This window comes from Grammomys surdaster, unplaced genomic scaffold (assembly GCF_004785775.1).
Source record: "Grammomys surdaster isolate TR1022 unplaced genomic scaffold, NIH_TR_1.0 125951, whole genome shotgun sequence".
NCBI lineage: Eukaryota > Metazoa > Chordata > Mammalia > Rodentia > Muridae > Grammomys > Grammomys surdaster.
The window spans coordinates 1,596,974-1,617,471 of NW_021620772.1; the positions used below are offsets into that span (position 1 = coordinate 1,596,974).

A 20,498-nucleotide genomic window follows, 5' to 3' on the forward strand; every position below is an offset into this window, starting at 1 on the left:
GTACCTCCAGGGTTATTGCTGCTGCATTCACGACAGCAAGGAAACGGAATCAACACCATAGTCTATTAACAGACAAATGGATCACAAGAATCTAGTACAGTTTTAAAGAAAAATGAAATCCCCAAATTTGTACGACAATGGATATATTTAGAATGTGAACTGTTAAGTCATAAAATTTCAAAAAATAATCCCACGTTCTCCCTTATATGTAGATCTAAGCAATATACATGTATAAAGCAAATATGCATATGGAGGGTCAAGAAAGGTTAACCATTAGGTGATGAGAAAGACTGAATACAGGTAATAGATAGATGAATCACGAAAGCTAGTTGTTTTCCTAGTTTAATTTGTCATTGATTTTTCAATGTGTGCACATCTATGAGTGTGTGTATGTGTGTGTGTTTGTGTGTATGTGTTTGCGTGTCTGTGTTTCAGTGCCTAAAAATCAAACCAGTGAGTGTAAAATCCACAGCTTTAGAATGGCTGTTTTGTGTAAACAGTCACTGAGAGACATAGACTTTGGTCTGGCTAATCTCACTACATGCTTTTGTTTTAATTTTGCAATTTCTTTACAATAAAGTCTTACTTTAAAAAAAAGTCTACTTAATCATTTTGAAACAACAAAATGAAAAAAATTAAAATAAGATTAAAGTTGCCAAGGACTGCAGGTGTTGTAAGTAGTTAAGGAGGCTGGACAATAAGCAAATAACAATGGAGATAGCAGTGGTGACAGACTACATACAATCTTAACTGTGGTGACGGTCACATAAACCTATATGGGTGAGACAACCAACCAAATGTTGCTAATTTTGATATCTCATTACATTATTAAGTATAACCTCAGTAAAATATATATACATATACATATGAACTTTGAAGAATATACCTAAAAAATCAAACAAATATGCAACTATTTCAAAATAAATATCTCTTTACAAAGTTGACTCAAAACAAAAAGATATGCAATATTTTTTAATCATTTTGTAAGATTTATTTATTTATTTTTATGTATATATGAGTACATCATCACTATCTTCAGACGAGAAGAGGGCATCCTATCTCATTACAGATGGTTGTGAGCCACCATTTGTTTTGCTGGAAATTGAACTCAGGACCTCTAAAAGAACAGCCAGTGCTCTTAACCACTGAGCCATCTCTCCAGTAACAATATGCTATAGTTTTAAGTCAACAACAAAACAATAATCAAAGTATAATATGCTAATAAAAGTTGAAAATATATTAAAATATGAATATGAATGACAATAATGAATAAAACAAAAACAAAATGATTAAAAGTTAAACCAAATTAATTAAATAGCTGCATGAAATACAGAAGGGTTAAATAATCAAAATAAAAGTCCAATATTCTGAAATAAGATTTTAAAATCTCTTAAATATGCTGATAACTAAAGATGTAAGCTAAAGAGAATACTACAGTTAAAGGTCATAAGAATGACTTTCAGTATGAACATTAACCAAAAGAAGCCTGGAACAGCTAAGCCAGGATAAGATCAATCAAGCAAACATTAAGGTAAGATGGGTATTCAGAGAAATTGGAATAATACGCTCAGAAAGAGCACTGACTAGATCTTAGGAATTTTAACTCAGAACTTCAAACAAGAAATGGTCACATTGACATTCAAAATTCTAAATTATGTCATCTCTTGTGGTGACAGAATAGAAAAAATTCCATGTGAAGATGACTAGAATTTCCTTCTCATTAAGTTGATATAACTGACATTTATAAATTAAACTCAACACTTGCTGAACACATTCTTTGGAAGACTACAAGGAATTTTTCTTACAGAGTATAGGTAGAGCATAAACCTCAAACTGCAAAGAAATCATATTAAACACAGAATATTTCCTGACCATTGTGTTGAATTAAGTTAGAAGCCAACAAAAGAGATATTCTGTAGGACTCAAGTATCTTTCTACACAAATGCATGAGACAAAGAAAACACAACTCTAAACTGGATGACAATACAATCATGCTATTCCAAACTATAGGATGTAGTAAAGAAAATGTTCCAAAATCGTTTTATACTTGTATTTAAGAAGATTAAAACTTGTATCTCTCCCACAATGGAAGACTTTTACTCAACTGTCTTAATCCCCTAGGATAAACCGCTGTGCAAAAACTGAAGGCTCATCTCCATTTCCTTCCTTTATTTTGTGCAAATGCAAATTGTTTTTGAAGTAACAAATCTCAAGAGAGTGAGGCTGGACCTTCCTATGGGGGAAAAGACAATCACCACTTGCTTTAGAATAAAACCCAAGTGCACTTCCTGCCCTGGTGTGTACTTCCACTTCCCAGAATACTCTCTTGATCAAAGAGAAAAAGACAGAGAGAGAGGGAGGGAGAGAGGGAGGGAGGGAGGGAGGGAGGGAGGGAGGGAGGGAGGGAGGGAAGGAGGGAGGGAGGAAGAGAGAGAGATCATTTTATGGAGTCAAATGGGTATGTTAAAGGTAATATGTTAGGCATTCACTTCAATAATCTAAAATAAAACAGTAAAACTCAGAAAAGATCTATTTGTTAACTATTTTGACTATATAAACTAAGTACAACTCAATATCTCAAATATATAAAGTTTCATTTAACAATCACCAACAAAACTAACATATTGACACCTTGTATTTTATCATTTCTGAATTGTTAACTGAAAATAGTTACTATTATTAGTTATGTTTTAATAGTTATCATTAATCCTTCCAGAAATACTTTGAAGATTCTCAAATTATACTTGTGGCCTAAGAGTTTTGGGTTATTTTGAACGTACAACATAACATAACCATGAAATGACCCAACGGCTTCTGTATATCTGGTAGACACTGTTTCTTTCGTGTGAATGTTAAAACATATCATCTTCAATTGTGTTAGGGAGAAAGCAAAGACTGATTTTACAATGCTAACTTTGGTAGATTTCAGAAACTTTCTTATCAACTGTAGGTAGCTTTCATTTGTGCCTGCTTAACATAAGGATAACTAAGAAGTCAGGCAGCCTGAAGCCTTTGTCTTATCAGGTGCAGCACTTAGAGAAGCAAACTTTAAACCCACACCTTTCCTTGTCTCCTAACAGAGCAAAACATGTGCTTACTTTCTTATGAATTGACAAATGAGTGTAAAACACTCTCTGGAACTGATCCTAAGTATGAAATTCAAAGGTGGAGAGAAGTTGAGCCTATTCAATGAAATCTTCCACCTGAAATAACAGCAAGCAAAGGGAAACTGGCTACAGAACTAGACTCCTTTTCAAGCATGGGACCTTGGGCAGCCACTCCTGTGAGTCCATAAATCTTCAGCACAGTGTGATTAGAGCCCACATCAATGCATTATTGAAAAAGCAAACTCTGAACAGAAACTGATGGAGGAACTCTGATTTAACGATCCCTATCTTACAATCTAATTAAAGAAATTGAGTTGCGGGCTCAATCGGGAGACATTTGTAGACAAAAGGAATGTATACTTTCTGAATGTTCTGAGATACAAGCAGAATGGGATGTAGTTCCATGGAAGGACAGCACTGTCACACAAGCGCAGTTTTACATGTAGTCTGAGACCTCCCTTTCATTCATTTAGACTCCCGTTAACCATCAGGTTATGTGATGCTGGGCCGTGTTGGGAGCATTAAGTGACAAATTTCCTTCCTCAGTCACAATGCTAAATATAAGTAAAACACTTTACTTAAAATTAATTGTAAAATTACTCCAAACAGCTTAGTTCGCTCAACTACTGAGATGAATGTCTTTCTTTCTCAGCTATGAATTCTTAAGAGCAGAGTGGACAGCGGTCTAGAACCTATAATTTATAGATGCTCTTAAAATAGATTCTAACTGCCTTCGGCTGATAAACTTAACAGATGAGAAGATTCAATTGAGAAATTCATTCTTTGCCCTAAGACTTCAAGGAGTCATTCTGAGTGATGGAGATGTAAAGTCTCTGCACCTGCTCCCATTAGGTCTGAGTGTTGAGTTTCCATGGCCTATTTCTCATAACACTCCCCTGTGCTAGAAAGCAGAAATTACCAGCTATAAAACTCAAGATGGAAGGCAAAGAACACTTAAAGCCTAGAGAAGGAAATGAGTTAAAGAGTATGTAAGACTCTTGACTTTTCCTTTCTGGTATTTAGTAAAGAATATATACAAATAATCACTAATCTACCCAGCGCAATGCTGATTAGTGAGTTATTGACAGCATCAAGTGCAAAACTGTAGACTCGGTATCTATACAGTGTTGATTAATTCAAACGAATGGCCACTTCACCAGTTATACTATTTTATAATATTTTAGTTTTCACTTAAAACTGAAGCTACAGTGATTTTATTCATTCCTAAAATTACAAAAAAATTATAAAAATCCAGTCACTAAATACACTAAACAAAACTGTATACTCAAGTACAATGCAATGTATTCTGACTATATAAACTAATGTTCTCAAGAAAGCCTTTAAAATCTTATTAAAGAAGTCTAAAGTGAAAAGATTAGGACTTTCCCCCAAATTCATAACATTTGTATAAAGCACTGGGTGATCTTTGTGAAGAAGAAACTGAAGTTTGAAGAGTCCCAACTGTGTTTAAAACTCTTTTCTTTCATTGCTGTTATAAAAGAAACTTAAAGTTTACTCTTTAAAGCCATTAAGTTCTGGGTCCTATGTGATAGCTCAACAGGAAAAGAAGGGTACTTGCCACCAAGCCTGATGACCTGCATTCAATCCCTGGGACCAGCATGAAGAAGAGACCATCACAAGTTGTTCTCTGAACACACCTTCCAGCTATGTACCCTGTATGTGCACTTGCATATGTAGAGACAATATAATAAAATAAGGTCTATAATTAAGTGAAGTATGAAAGGATTTTTTACCTAGTCCTTTAATTTCCACTGAGATTTTAATTTCAAAAGTAAGAGTTCTGTTTTGGCAGTGCTAGGACTTCACCTCTGGGCATCGGGCATGCAAGGCAGGAACCCATACCACTGTGTTCTATCCGCAGCCCTGCTCCCATCTGCTCTGATGGTATCCCCACTTCTATTATTTTAACGGGGGGTGGGGGTGGGAGAGTCGTTATACTGTGGTAAATTAAAGGAAGGATGACCAAAAGTACTTCCAGCTCCACTATCACAAATAACAGTCTAACTCCCCACTGTTTAAATCACTTTATAAAGATTTTTTTTTGGGGGGGGGACTCTGCTTCTTTCCTTCTTGGTTGGTTTCTGTTGGGTTTTTGGAATCAGAGTCTTCACGCTGGAACCTTGTTGTTCAGTTCAGGCTGGCTGCAAACTCACAGTGCATCTCCAGTCTCAGCCTTCCAAATGCAGGCACTACAGATGGCTCAGAAGTTCCCGATGGAGTGGTTAAAAGTCCTTTTAAAGTCTTCCTTTAGTTCGTGTCTTTTTACTGCAGTGTTGTATAAAGGAAAAATAGACCTTAATGAAAGGATCAAGGAAAACTACTACTTTTGAGTTACAAGCTGAACTAGCCAAGTTTTAATGTGCATATCTGAAAATATGATTCATATTCAAACTATGATTATGTATTCCTGAGAATATGAAAGACAGACACTTCTCCAAAAATGAGCAAAATACAAGGGTCACCTCAAGTAAAATATCTGACTGTAGTTACCAATAATGTAACTAGCACTTCAAATGAAAGTTAGAATTTTAGAGCCAATATTTGCCACCCTGAGCTTGACAGCATTCCATATATAAGAGGTTTTGTGTAGGGGTAGATATTTAGAAAACTGCGCCTGGTTCAGCTTGTTCCCGGGCAACCACCATGTTCCTACTGTTCCTTGGCTCTGACCTGGGCTCAGGCTAGCTAGATGTGCAGGCCCTGGCACCCATGAGACGCCAGCATGGGGGATGGCTCTGTCAATCCACCACACTGCATCCACAACCACAAAGCTCTGCTGAACCCCAGACAATATCTGCCATCCTTGCTGTCCCCAGTAGAAATGAGACTCTTAAGGCTTAATGATTATCGAAAGGATTTATATATTTAGAAATGCTCAATCAACAAGATGCCCACACAAATAGAGTTGTTACCCACTATCTAACCTTTTGATAGAAGTTGCTACCCAGGACAGTTTTTGACCCATCTGTGGTTCTCCATGGCTGATCGCCTCCTTATTCTCCTCCCCTTCCTATCTTTCTCCCCTCCCCTTCCTCTTTTTCTCCCCTCCCCTTCTGCTCTTTCTCTCCCAGGTCCACCACTTCTTCTACTGTCTAATCACCAAGCTCTACTTCGAATACAATGTAGCAGAATAAGTATCCTGCTACAGTTTTGTTGACAAGATCTCAGATATTATTATTAGCAAGTACTATTTTTAATTGTATAAATAAGTATAAATTTTAATTTTGTCAATCTTCAAATTTTTCAAGTGGCCCAAGTAATATACAAGTATACTTGGGTAAAAAAACAAAAATAAAAATCATGGCAAACAGCTAGGTTTTACTGTAATTGAGTATGATGAAATACTCTTGAGTTCCAGGTTCCATATTCTACCTAACTTTAGGAAAACATCACAGTTCCTGGAACACTATCAAGGGAGAATGGCAGGGTCTAGAGATACGGCTCAGAAATAAAAGCATTTGGTGCCCTTGCAGAGCACTTGATTTCAGTTCCAAACACTCACAGCACAGCTCCCAGCTGCCTGGGACCCGAGGTCCAGGTGATCTAATGCCTCTTCTGCCCTCTGTAGGCATTGCATGCCCATTCACACCCCAGCACACAGACACAAGCACATAAATAAAAAATAATAAATCTTTAAAATAAAAGAAAGTTTTCTTAAAAAGCTATTTTCCTTTTGCAGTGCACACATCCAGGTAAGGCCAATTTTTTTCCATATATACCAGGTAAATCCATAAATTCAAACAAACTAAATGCAAAAGCAGTAAGAAAGTCCAATATTCTTCTGAGCATAATCTAAGGATTTCCTCATGACTTGAGGCCTCCTTGGGATTATTTATTCTCAGATTGTTGTTATATGATTTTGTGTTGGTTTCTTTTACTAATAGGTTTGAGTAAATGATCTTAAGACACATACACACACACACACACACACACACACACAAAAAAAAAAAACCACACACACACACACTGCACCTCAGCCACTCAGTCAAGAGTTAGAGTAGAGAAATGGACAGAAAATATAAAGCAAAGTTCTTCCTCTCACTAATTTTTAAACATAAAATGGATTTTCCATAATTATTGTATATGAATTAATAAATATTTAAAACATTTTTCAACTTCAATGTTTATTATGGTCAACACTTGGGGATAAAATTTTAAAACATTTTATAGCTCTGTATCATAATAGTAAAGATTTATTTTACTTATGTGTGTGTACATGTGTATGTGTCTGTGAGAGGATGTGCACTTGTGTGTACAGGGACCTATACCTTTGTAACAGAGGCCAGAAGAGGACATCACATCCCCGATAATTGGAGCTGTAGGCATTTTAGGATACAGGGCTTGTTATATAGGTGCTGCGACCTAAACTTAGGTCCTCATGACTGCAAAGCAAACACTCTTACCTGCTGAGCCATCTCTCTAACCCAAGCTTTTCATAGATTTTAAGAATGTAAGTCATCATGAAATAAATTTTTTGAAAAATATTGCCTTAGAATATTAAATTTCAGTATGAAAGGTTAGCTAATAAGAAAAGACGGCTAATATTTACTGAGTGCTATTAAAGTACTGGATTATACTTTAGGTCTTTCATTTCATTTTGGTCCCATTATTTAAGTAACGAGACAGACGCGGTCAGTTAAGAAGTATGATGGCGATGATGATGATGTTGGTGGTAGTGGCTGAGATGACGGGAGCAACGGCAGCAGCGTGTGTGTGTGTGCATGTGCGTGTGTGTGTGCGTGTGTGTGTGTCTGTAGTTCATATGATTAAAGTCTTAAGATCACTTACTGAAACCTATCAGTAACAAAAACTAGTACAAAAGCACATAACAATAATCTGAGAATAAATAATCCTAAGACCCCCTCAAGTCATGAGAAAATCCTTAAATTATGCTGAATAATTATGAAGTCAATAAAACATAAACAACAGGGAGCTATACAGGGAGCTATACAGCTATCTCAGTACCAAGATCACTTGGGTACTGAGTTCAGCCTCCTAGGCCCAAATACCAGCTCTGCCATGTGATCTTGAACATGAGGAACTTCCTCCCTCTACATTCTTACACTAATGTGATGGTGACACAGAACTGTTGCCAAGAGCAAGTCCTGGGGGAAGAAGACTCTGACAGGCCATCATGATGACAATGGTGATGAGGCAACGGCACACAGTTCATGAACAAAGTTTCTTCTCTGACAAAGTACAGGGTCTCCAAAGGAACTCTGCTTACTTGTCTTTTTATTTTAAAATTTTGTCTCTTGGAAAGGAATGATACAGATTTAATGGACAACATTCAGAATGTTTAACAGTACTTAAAAGTTAATTAAGTACGCTATCACCTTTGAGCTTGAGTACATATGGGCTATAAAGTATTCAACGATAAACTAGGCACAGTGGAGGATGTTCAGACAGCCTGAACTCTTGACTAACCACAATGCTTGGTACACTCTAGCACCATCTTAAGGATCACAGCACACAGCAACCTGAACACATGCTTATGCACACCTTAGCAGAGCACTAATTCATTTCAATCTCGAGGACTGTGTTTCTTCAGCCAAACTTTCAAGGGAAAAAAATTCAAGGAATGTATCTTGACAAAATATATTACCATCAAAGTACACTGAAAATGTCTACATCAAGGCAAGAAAAGCACCAAGATTAAGTGAGTGAATCCACTACCATGCCAAAGCAAACAGACGTTTACATGAGATATTAAGGCCTTACAGTGATTTTGCCATCATTATCAGATCTCCAGAAGACAAATGCAACTATTAACTGAACACGATATGCTTAGAGAGAGAGGAAGAAATAACTCTGAGGAAAAACGCAGCAGTGGGGGCAGAGCCTCAGAGACATTACTCCCATTCCTGCCTCACTGTCCCTGTCCCAGGATCCTCTTAGCCCAGTTCATATAACTGACCCATAACATATAGAAAATTATAAATGTAAATAAAATTAGGATGAAACTTTTATAATTAAAGACTAACATTTAGAATACAATTTCATAGCAATTGCAAGTCTTAACTAGTCTAAAATTTTAAAACATTTATGTACATTTCCCCTTAGCATCAGGATTATGAAGAAAAAATAGCATTCCTCTGAAGAACAGTTATGTATTTTCAAATCATATTCAAGTTTTTATTTATCAAAATGCTATTAAAACTTCTTAGCTTAATTTTTATGCTTAATCACACACACACACACGCACACGCACACACACACACAACCTAAGCATTCCTGCTGCAGCATTTATGGCAGCAGTTCTCAACTTGTGGGTCATGACCCCCAAAAGACCAGCAGAAAACACAAATGTTTACATTGCGATTCATAACAGTAGCAAAATAATACTTATGAAGTAGCAATTCAAATAATTTTATGGCTGTGGGTCACCACAACATGAGGAACTATATAAAAGGGTCACAGCATTAGGAAGGTTGAGAACCACTGGTTTTGTTTCTTTAATCTATAGAATCTGCTAATTTGGAAACTTTGATATTTTACCTTCTTATTTGTATCCCTCCAGCTCCTTCACTTCCTATGGCTCTAGCTCAGACTTCCAGTACTATGCTGAACAGAAAGCAGGAGAGTAGGTTCCTATTCCTAATGTTGCACTTTCCCCTTTTGACATGATGTTGACTGAGTGCTTGCTATAGATTGCTATAGATTATACTGAGATATTTCTCCATTATAATTATTCTCTTCAAGACTTTTATCATGAAGGAACACTGGTGAAGGTCTTTTATCATCAAGGAAGGTCTAGCTATAGCCAGGATTTTTCCAATCTGGGACCTGAACTCTAATAAACTCACCAACTCCATGTTGGAGGAGGCTGAGCCTGTGCTAGGCATGACGGGCATGTGACAACTTCCCAAGTTCTGCCCACTGCACACCAATAGTAGGTCAAGCAAAACTGACTGCAGACAATACTCTCTTTTGAAGGGCACTCTATATACATGTAATTACTCCCTCATCTATTCCCTCATCTCTTCTGAAAAGAACTCATTTTCATGATGCATTTTAAATATTGTCCCTTCTGTTTGGGACTATTCCTTTAATCAAAGCTAAGTAATTCTTTCAATCGTAGGATTTGTTACCTTGTTTTCTTGTGTTCTATTTTCTCCCTGAAATTGTAGGAACCCTATTTTATTATTCATTGTTTTTCATTGATTTTAGATGTTCAACAATGATACTGTAAACACCTATAAATACTCTATAAAAGCATTAGTGTGCTAGAAATTTTCACTGCCATGGAAAGATTTAATTCAATGAATATCTCACAATAAGAAGTTTGCAACTTACAGTTCTTTTATAATTTGGTTTGGTTTTGCTCCCATCCTTGGAAACCAAAATTAAATGATATGAATTTTGTAAGCCAATGTCATTAGGTATCCACAGATCTACTACTGTGGTACTGTATTGTGTTTGCACTTGTGTTCACTTTTGTTCATTGTTCAAGTTGTTTGTCGTCAGGAGTTGTTTTGAATGTATGCAGGTAAAACTTACAAATGCAGAATTATACCAAAAAAAGTTACAGCGTACAGATGGTACTTCAAAATGAAAGTGATTTGTTTTAATGAACTAATTATTTTAACTGCCAACTCTAATACCATGTAAAACCTATCATCTCTTCAGTTAAAATTTTTCAAAGAGAAGTCTAGTGCATATATATATATATACGTATATATATATCATTTCTAAATCTTCTAAATAAAACATGTACACACCAACATGTTTTTGAGGGAAGAGGTGGATCAACTAGGAATCTGTAAACATTAACCAAACCACTAATACAACAAAATGCCATATGCCACAGATGCTTGAGTTCTTTATCAAGTGGCCCTTGATATTCCTGACCCAAGGCTCATTTCCCAGGGAAGCATCTTTGGTAACCTGAGCTAGGCACACCATTTCTCCATTTTTATAAAAATAGTCTCTGTTGTCATGGTTTAAAAATAATCTTGCCAATGTCAATTTCTAAACCCTGGTCCTTCCTAAATTTTTATTTAAAGCTAATAATTTTAATTCACAGTGTTCCTACAAGCAACAGAGGGGGCTGATTAGTGCCCATGGTCATTTATAAAGCAAGGTAATTAGTTAATCAGGAAAGAAGCATCTACATCTATACTGGACTGGAGCAACTTCTCCGAATAAATATGCAAATCCGATATGCTCAAAGCTGACAAGATTCTATTATTAAACTGCTAACGTGTTTATTTCTCCCACAATAGCGAGATTTTTTTCATGAATAGGCATTAAGCCCTGTAGTTAATAGCTGTGATGACTAGGTGACACTGAGGACACTGCCTGAGAACCTGCGTTTGACAGATCATTGACACACAGTCGCAGTTCCCTTTCACTTAAACAGGAATCGTGCAATAGGAAATGAGCCGGAGCGATTAGAGATTATTCAGGTTTAATAGCATACATCCTTTTAGCTGGCGTTAGAACAATACACAATGTGGCGGAGTTAAACAGAGGCATCAATTATACTCTCAGACCTGCTAATAATTTTGACAATATTTAAATAGCACATCCCTTCAGGGCACGGCTTTTTTGCCCTCTCAGTTACACACCTGTCAAGTGTTTAATTTGCCAAAGGGAAACAGTTTGATTTCTAAGGGCAGTCTTAATACTGTGGAAGCAAATTAGAAAAATTAAACATTACTGAATAGAAGTAATGAGAAGGAGTGGAGGGGAAAAATTGCAGGTTTAATTCAACACAGCATGTCAGCATCTGTCATTAATGCAACAATATGATCATGTTCTTTAGTATGCTATATACACCCCGAGCTTTTCTAATAGACACAGACTAATACTGGGCATCGAATAGGGGCTGAAGACAGAAAATGAAAGACACAGAAGCAGTAATTTCCACCTGCTGTGCATACAAAATTGTACATCCAATATACAATATAGGTATAAGGTAACAAGTTAAAACTAGCAATGGGTGATTTGTATCACCACTGGAGTAAGAGTTCAAAACAAATTTTATATGAATTATTAAATTATGAACATTCATAGATTAGCACTTTTAAATCTAATATGACTAAAGAGTAGTAATAATTGAATTTTAAAATAGAAAATAATATAAAAATTTCAAAATTTTACTAGATACAAAATAAAAAGTCTGGTGAGTGAAAGGAATCAGTAAAGAATGGGATCCACCTACACTAGACTGGAGAAACTTCACAAAATATATATGCAAGTGCAAACTCTCAACATCCTGGAAAGTCATCAACCTTTGAGAGATGCGTAGGCATCAAGTCTGTTTCTGAAAGAAACAAGAAACAAAAGATCTAAAACAGACTGCAGGTCCCAAAGGGCAGTAAGAAAACCGACATCTACTTGAAACTCTACCTTATAAACATATCACTAACCTTCTTGAACCACTGTGACATACTATTTCTGGTGCAGAGGCCTGAACTCTTCTCAGAGGTCTGGCCATGTTGTTGCCTGTTGGGCTGTCTAGAGTTAAATAAATCTTACATCCTCATAGAACAATCTCTGTCTCAGTGGCCTCTGTAGTATCAGAGACATTTCCATATCAGTAATAAAAAATCACAGTAGGCTATATTTTGTAGGCTTCTTACAATACTCAATAGATATCTCAGTAGGCTCCATGTGAATCATGTAGGCCCACATAGCCCTAGAGTTATATCCTATTTCCACTTAGAAACACCAGAACCAGTGCAACCTGTAGGCCATCTGTGTTCTTTCATTGGGCACAGTGAGCACAGACCCTCTTCTCTGCAGAAGGCTGCCTAACAGGCAAAGATCCAGCTACTTTGCTTGACTACTAGTGTATTTTAACAAACTTGGCATATGACTTAATTTTCCTGTCATTACAACTACATGTTCACACAATATACAAAGAAAACTTCTGCTCACTCTTGGAATAAAAACATAATTTACCATACCATATTTATGTTTATATTCTAGACACTGGCTTCTCCAAAAGGTTGCTAGCCCATCAATATTGAAATCCAGTCTTTCCAGTATCTTACCAAAAAGAGAAACACACATACACACAACAAAAACTCCCTTTTAAATTCACGATCATGGCTTTTTAAATCATTAAGATGAAACTTGCTACAGAAAAATAGATTATAGATGTGTGTGTGTGCCCACAAGTTCCTGTGTGCATGTGTCTATGAGTGTAAGATCCATTTGTTTCTCGCCCTCAGCACTGCCATACCCAGTTTGCAGTTGTTCATATGTTTGTTTGTTCTGGGGATGAGGACTCTCTGTTGACTGCACTATCTCCTCAGCCCAATAGAGAAATATTTCTGAAGATTCTTCTTTTTATTTATGGGGAATTACAAAAGCACACATGAATCTGGGTTAAGGCTGGAGGACACTAAGCATGCTCCTCTTCTATCTTTTGGCATCTGGAATATCCATCCCACTAGAAATGCTCATTCACTGAATTATGAAACTAGTTTTTTAAGTTTCATTTTTATCCTTTTAAGGCAGAATATTTGCTAGCAAGTCATCCATAACCATTAAATTAATTATAAGACATGAGAACATAATTAAACTGACTTCAAACCTTGAGAGGATAAGAACTGTTTTAAAAACGTTTTTTAAAACCTGTGAAATGGTGATTAAATTAAGCAAGTTCAAAGAACATCTGACTTTGGTTTTCATTCTGTCATGTGATACGCTTTAAGTTTTAATATAAATGTTCAAACTTTTAATGTTCATAATTTTTACAGGGAATAAAACATGGTGTTACATTTAGAAATCCTAATGTGTATCGCCATCTGATGCTGTCATGGAAGCAAGTGCTAGTTGCACACTCTTAAGAAGTGAGAATTGCAGTTCCTCTAGCTGATGACAATGTAATTATCCTTTCACTGTCAAAACAGAGGTGACTTCCCTTCCTCACACACACGATTAAACATACAAATTCATGTTTCTCTCAAATCCTGTAGCTGTACTGCACGTCAGAATCTGAATAAGCAGGACTGCATGAACAACGGGGCCTAGTGAGGGTGAAAACCAAGGGTGCAACCACCCAGCCCAAACATTCTCAGCAGCCTTCCTCCTGCAGGAGCTCATGTCTAAGCATCCACACGAGCTTTCAACATAATGTCATACCATCCACAACAACAGGGACAAAAATAACCAGCAGGGAATAGGCACCGCAAGCCTGAGTGTCTGTTGGTTTAAATGAATTCACTATTTATTAACACAGACAGAAGTCAGCCTGTGGAAAAACACAAGCCTTTTTTCACACGATCTTTGTCACACCGTGAGGGCCTCTGTGGGTGATGCCATCCTACCTGGTCTTTCAGCTGCTGCAGCGAAGTCTGAAGGTTCAGGATCTGACTGAAAAGTGGACTCTGCAGGACAGACTTCAGGAGACTCAGTTTGTCTTCATTTGCAACATCCCCACGTTCCTTCAGCTTGCTTTGCAAGCGCTCTGCTGCCTGCAGGGCCCGATTTTTGTCTATTCCAAAAAGAAGCATCAGTCAATAATAGAATCCAAAATACTCGTGAAATCTATGAAGACCCTTACATCTTTAGAAACCTTAAAAACATCTCCTGAAGTGCACAGTATTATCATATATGAACTTGAGTGTGAAGCTATAAGAAAAGTACATATTTTTAATTCAATATAAGGACACTCTTTTAAGACATTAAATACTTTTTTCTTAAAATTAAATAGCATATTTACATATGCTCTTAACAATCCAGATGCTTGAATAGATTTAGGACCTAAAGGAAGACTAAAATCTGTCACTATAAACCTTCAAGTTTCTTACAGTAAAGTTCATTTAAAAGCAGGAACAGGGTACAGTGCATAGTTAAGCAAACAGTTGTAAAGTCATAGAAACTGATGGAAATGATGTGTAACTGAACTCGGTGCCAGAAGTTTCCAGCTCCTGTGAAAATTGCATAAAGCTTTGCATAGCCTTAAAAAATCTAATCTCTTCTTTTTTAAAAAAAAGATAAACAAAATTGTATTTACATATAATCAATGGATAGTTAACCCATTAATAAGTGGATGTGGCTCTGAGTAATGAATCACATCCAAAATATGATAATTCCATGTATTAAAAAATTAAGTAAGCCGGGCGGTGGTGGCGCACGCCTTTAATCCCAGCACTTGGGAGGCAGAGGCAGGCGGATTTCTGAGTTTGAGGCTAGCCTGGTCTACAGAGTGAGTTCCAGGACAGCCCGGGCTATACAGAGAAACCCTGTCTCGAAAAAAACAAAAAATATATATAAAAAATAAATAAATAAAATAAAAAAATAAAAAATAAAAATAAAAGAATTAAGTATTCTATACTACAAAACTTAGGAATATTAAATAACAGACATTTCAAAGTACTATTTCAACCCTTGGAATGTTTTACTCTAAAATTAAATAGCATATTTATAAATGCTTTAAACCAGTATAATTCAGATCACTACTTGACATATTCCGAATCAGGTATCTATGAAAGTCAGCATGTTGACTATGCTGACAGTCCCAGCACCTTACATCCATGCTTCCACCAGTGAACTTCAGCATGTTCCTGAATTATACAAACATGGGTTCTTACACTTTATAAGTCAAATTTGATTTTTATCAAATGGAGATTCTTCAAATATGTCCTAATACAGTCATGATGACAGCATAAACATCTACTGCATGCATATTACATGTCTACGACAGCAGTAATCAGAAAAGAGCGGATCACCACCAGAGACAGTGCTTACAGAACAACATCTGGCATTCCGCAGATACTGGATAACTAAATACAAAATCATATTGATCATGAGTACATACACACAAACAAGCTGAACTTCTTGCAGAAATTCTAAGCAAAGAATGATAAAGATAAACATGAAAACTTTGTTCTGCACCATATTTTTCATGGTAAGTCAGAACATAAATCAGTTACTAATGTGCACATCAACTCTTCCAGGTTAACGCTACTGAGTCACTGCTAACAGATCGAAATTCAGAAAGCAGTGGTTATTTTTTTTTTATTGGATGTTTTATTTACATTTCCTATGTTGTCCCCTTACCCCATCCTCCACCCACCCCGGAACCCCCAATCCCCTCACCCCTCCTCCTTCTTCTCTGTGGATGTAACCTCTATCTACTCCCCCCCACTCCCACCTCCCCACACTCAAAATTCCCACCCCCTGGGGCATCCAGCCTTCATGAGGTCAAGGTTCTCTTCTTCCACCTATGCCCAGCAGGGCCCTCCGCTCTTACATATTCAGCTGAAGCCCTGGATCCCCCCCAAGTGCTCTCAGGCTGGTGGTTTAGACCCTGGGAGCTGTGGTTGGTTGGTATTATTGTTCTCCTCATGGTGCCGCAAATCCATTCAGCTCCTTCAGTCTTCACTCTAACTCCTCCATTGAGAACCTCATGATCAGTTCAATGGCTAGTTGTGAGCATCTGCCTCTGAATATGTCAGACTCTTGAAGACCTCTGAGGAGATATCCATATCAGGCTCTTATCAGCATGCACTTCCTGACTTCCACATCAGCATCTACCTTTGGTGACTGCACATGGGATGGATACTCAGGTAGAAAGGTCTTCAGACAGCCCCTCCTTCAGTTTTTGTCCCTCGCTTTGTCTCCATATTTGCTCCCTTGAGTATTTTGTTGCTCCTTCTAAGAAGGACCGAATCACCCCCACTTGGTCTTCCTTCTTTATGGACTTCATGTGGCCTGTGAGTTGCATCTTGGGCATTTCAAGGTTCTGGGCTAATATCCAATAATCAGTGAGTGAATACCATGTGTGTTCTTTTGTGATTGGCTTACCTCACTCAGGATGATAATTTCTAGTTCCATCCATTTACCTAGGAACCTCTCGAATTCATTGTTTTTAATAGCTGAGTAATACTCCATTGTGTAAATATACCACATTTTTTTGAATCCATTCCTCAGTTGAAGGACATCTGGGTTCTTTCCAGCTCCTGGCTATTATAAATAAAGCTGCTATGAACATAGTTGAGCATATGTCCTTATTATATGTTCGAGCATCTTCTGGGTATATGCCTAGGAGTGGTATAGCTGGATCCTCGGGTAATGCTATGTCCAATTTTCTGAGGAACCGCCAGACTGATTTCCAAAGTGGCTGCACCATCTTGCAGTCCCACCAACAATGGAGGAGTGTTCCTCTTTCTCCACACCCTCGCCAGCATCTACTATCACCTGAGTTTTTAATCTTAGCCATTCTGACTGGTGTGAGATGGAATCTCAGGGTTGTTTTGATTTGCATTTCCCTGACTACTAAGGATGCTGAGCATTTCTTTAGGTGCTTCTCGGCCATTCGAGTCAGAAAGCAGTGTTTTAACGGAAGCCACACTTTCCCTTTTCTTCCCCTGTATTATAAGGAACTTCCCTATGTGTTTCAACAGTTTTTATGGCCTAAGATTTCCATACAGAATGAGACATAGAAAATGTTTCCACACAGAATTTTATGATCAGAGTAGGAATGGAGTCAGAAGTCAAATGTCTCAACAGCTCTTTTTCCTTTTATTGTCCCATTCTCTCAAAACTGGCAACTGCTGAGGTGTGAGGGTGAATGTACATATCCTTCAGGACTCAGGCTCCCATGAGCTATCTGGAGAAGGTACAATGCTGACATGTGAGACTCTGCAGTGTGTGCCACACCTGACACAGCTTTCTATAATCAGTTGTCTCTAGAGCACTGTCCCTCACTGCAGTGTAAGGAAGAGTGTAGCAACACACACGTGAAGGAAATCTGATCTCTCAGGCAAAATTATCTCATGCAGAAATTAAACTATGTTAAATGGAATCTGAGGTACAAATACTGCTCTATTGGGCAGCGCTCTACCTGCACAAATGCAAATGAAAGTAACAATCCTGTTTTAGTATTAACTTACCATTCAGATTTCTAGTGACACACAAAAGCCATAAATGAGTTCATAAAACAGAGTATAGCTTCGAATAAGCTTATTAAGCATAATTTGTAGACTCTCCTGTATGTTTATTTATTTTGAATGATTGCTTCTATAACAATGTGGAAAAAATTGCACAAATATAGAAATCTACTAGTTCAAAACCATGTTCACTTCTGACAAAAACAGAGAGAAAAGAGAAGTCTTACCAATAGTTTCCAACATCTTCTTCAAGGTTCAGTGTACTCTATAATGATGCCAAACACCAAATAAAGGGAGACTCTGAGGATAAAGTAAAATAGAGTCATGTTTTAATTAACTCTAAAGACTGAAAAGTGCTTGGTGTTATTACAATTCTTTTTATTAAAGTGATATTAACTTAAATGCAACCATTTGTTTCATATGCAGCAAAGAAATGATTTTAAAACGTGTCTAATAGTTGCAATAGTAACATATAATGTTGAGATGTAAGAAGGTTCAGGCTGGAAGAGCTCTTCCCAGTGCAATTACAGCATGCTGGGCAGTGTTCAAAGCACACTGTTCAATTATTCTCCTAATCCTCACTGTCCACTCACCTACAAGAGGAAGCTCCGAAGATAAGTCCCTTCCCTCAGGTGACAACACCAGTATGAAGCCAAGATCTCAACACACACCATCTGGCTCCAGGGTGCACAGTTCAAATGTTACAGAATGCTGCTCCTCAACAGGAGAAAATTTCATCTCACCACCTTTTTCCCTTTTCAATGGTAAAATTGCCATGTAAAGCATTGCCTTCTCTCCTGCTTTGTTCTTTGTTGCTGTGATAAAACTCTGACCGTAACTTACCTGGGGAGAACAGGGTTTATTAGGTTTACAGTTCTCCAACATAATCCATCACTGAAGGACTGTGCAAAGCACAAATCGAACCAGGAACTTGGACACAGAAAATAGGTCCATGGAAGAATCATGCTTCCTGTCTTGCTCTTAAGAGCGACTCAACTTGCTTTCTTATACAACCTAGGACCATCTGACCAGGGGTACCACAGTTCACAGTGGGCTAAACCCTCACACACCAATTATTAATGAAGAAAAGACCCCGCAGATATACATACAAGCCAATCCGCTGGAGGCATTTTCTCAATGGAGGCTTCCACTAGATGACTCTTGTTTATGTCAAGTTGATTTAAAAACAACAACAACAAATAACTAACCAGCACACCTGTAAAGGTTAAACCAATGAAGAAAACTATACTCAGTCTAAATGAAGTCTAAAATTAAGTAGACTGGTATAGACATTCAACACAAACAACTGCCCATACAATCTGATCCAGTCGAATCTATGTATTTTTAAAACCCATCAGTAATTCTGTCAAAGAAAGATAACATTCATCTTATGTGATATATATGTGATATATTTAAAACAAATCAATTTTAAAATGTATTTTTTAAAACTCCTCAAGATAAAGTACACCTGTTTGTATCAATGTTAAAAAATGTAGCTGTTGCATTTCAAACTAAATCCCCCAACACAGAGAGACCCATAGAAGTAGTGGCTACCCACTAGCAACCATCCATAAGTTCTAGTTGTGGTCATAGCATCATCAGGTTATATACAAATGGATCTAAAGCCTATTTCAATAATCAAACACTCTGAAGCATAGGGCACATTAATCATCAATCAATGGATTGGAATTGGGAAGACACATCTTGAAATCAAGGATGCTAATAGTTTCTGAAATAATGTTCCTTCTTTGTCTTACAGACTACTCCTCCAGTGCCTGAGAGCGTGCTCCTTCGGTACCCCCACAGAGTACTCTCCCATCTTCCAGACAAGGAAAGTGCAAGATCATCACAAAGTCAAAAGTCCTTAAGTGGGAGAAGTTGGACTTGAAATCCCAGTCTGCCTGATTTCCAAGCCTACACTCTATCATACTCCCCCTGTTTATTTAGACAGGGCTGACTATGCAGCCCAGACTGCCCTTAATCTCATAATGTAGTCCTCAAGCTCTTAATCCAATTCCCTCAGCCTACTAAGGATAAGAAATATAAACCACTGAACTCATCTTCTATCTCCTATTTTCCATATTGTCTGAAAATAAAATCACATGGTAGAGGTGTCGATCTTTTTTAATGAGAATGTGCAAGATGGTATATTAAGTTGTAGCTACCTCTATAAAATAAGAGGATATAAAAATCCATGGTAGCTAGAGATTAATAGGTATATACTTGTAAGAACCACAAAACTGTATATTTATAAGAAAACTAATTCCACAGATTTTACAAAAATGCTCACAGTGAAACATGGTCAGGCCAGAACTGAGAGAAGGAAGCACTGGAGTGCTGTATTCTTCTTTAGTTTTGCATCTTGACTGAGCACATCCAGATTGAACAAATATAAACACAATGCCTACTCATATTTGAGCTGCAGGAAAATGACTAATTTCTTAGTATACATCTCCTGCAATACCTCTGTGATATTTATATTAAAATCTAATTAGGTGTATATCTAAAATTCAAATTTAAA

The 20,498-nt window shown here is 37.2% G+C and overlaps 1 protein-coding gene across 5 annotated transcripts in view; it reads right to left on the reverse strand.

Annotated features, from left to right (window-relative positions):
• The window catches only part of Mpdz (multiple PDZ domain crumbs cell polarity complex component), a 148,243-nt gene that overhangs the window by 108,870 nt on the left and 18,875 nt on the right, over positions 1-20,498 (reverse strand). For all 5 annotated transcript variants that reach the window (XM_028753624.1, XM_028753627.1, XM_028753625.1 and 2 more), the window contains exons 2-3: positions 18,205-18,277; positions 14,411-14,577 (exon numbers count right to left, since the gene is read on the reverse strand). In XM_028753624.1, the coding sequence (XP_028609457.1) occupies positions 14,411-14,577; positions 18,205-18,220 (183 nt within the window). In that variant the 5' untranslated portion in view covers positions 18,221-18,277. The remainder of the gene's footprint in view (positions 1-14,410; positions 14,578-18,204; positions 18,278-20,498) is intronic.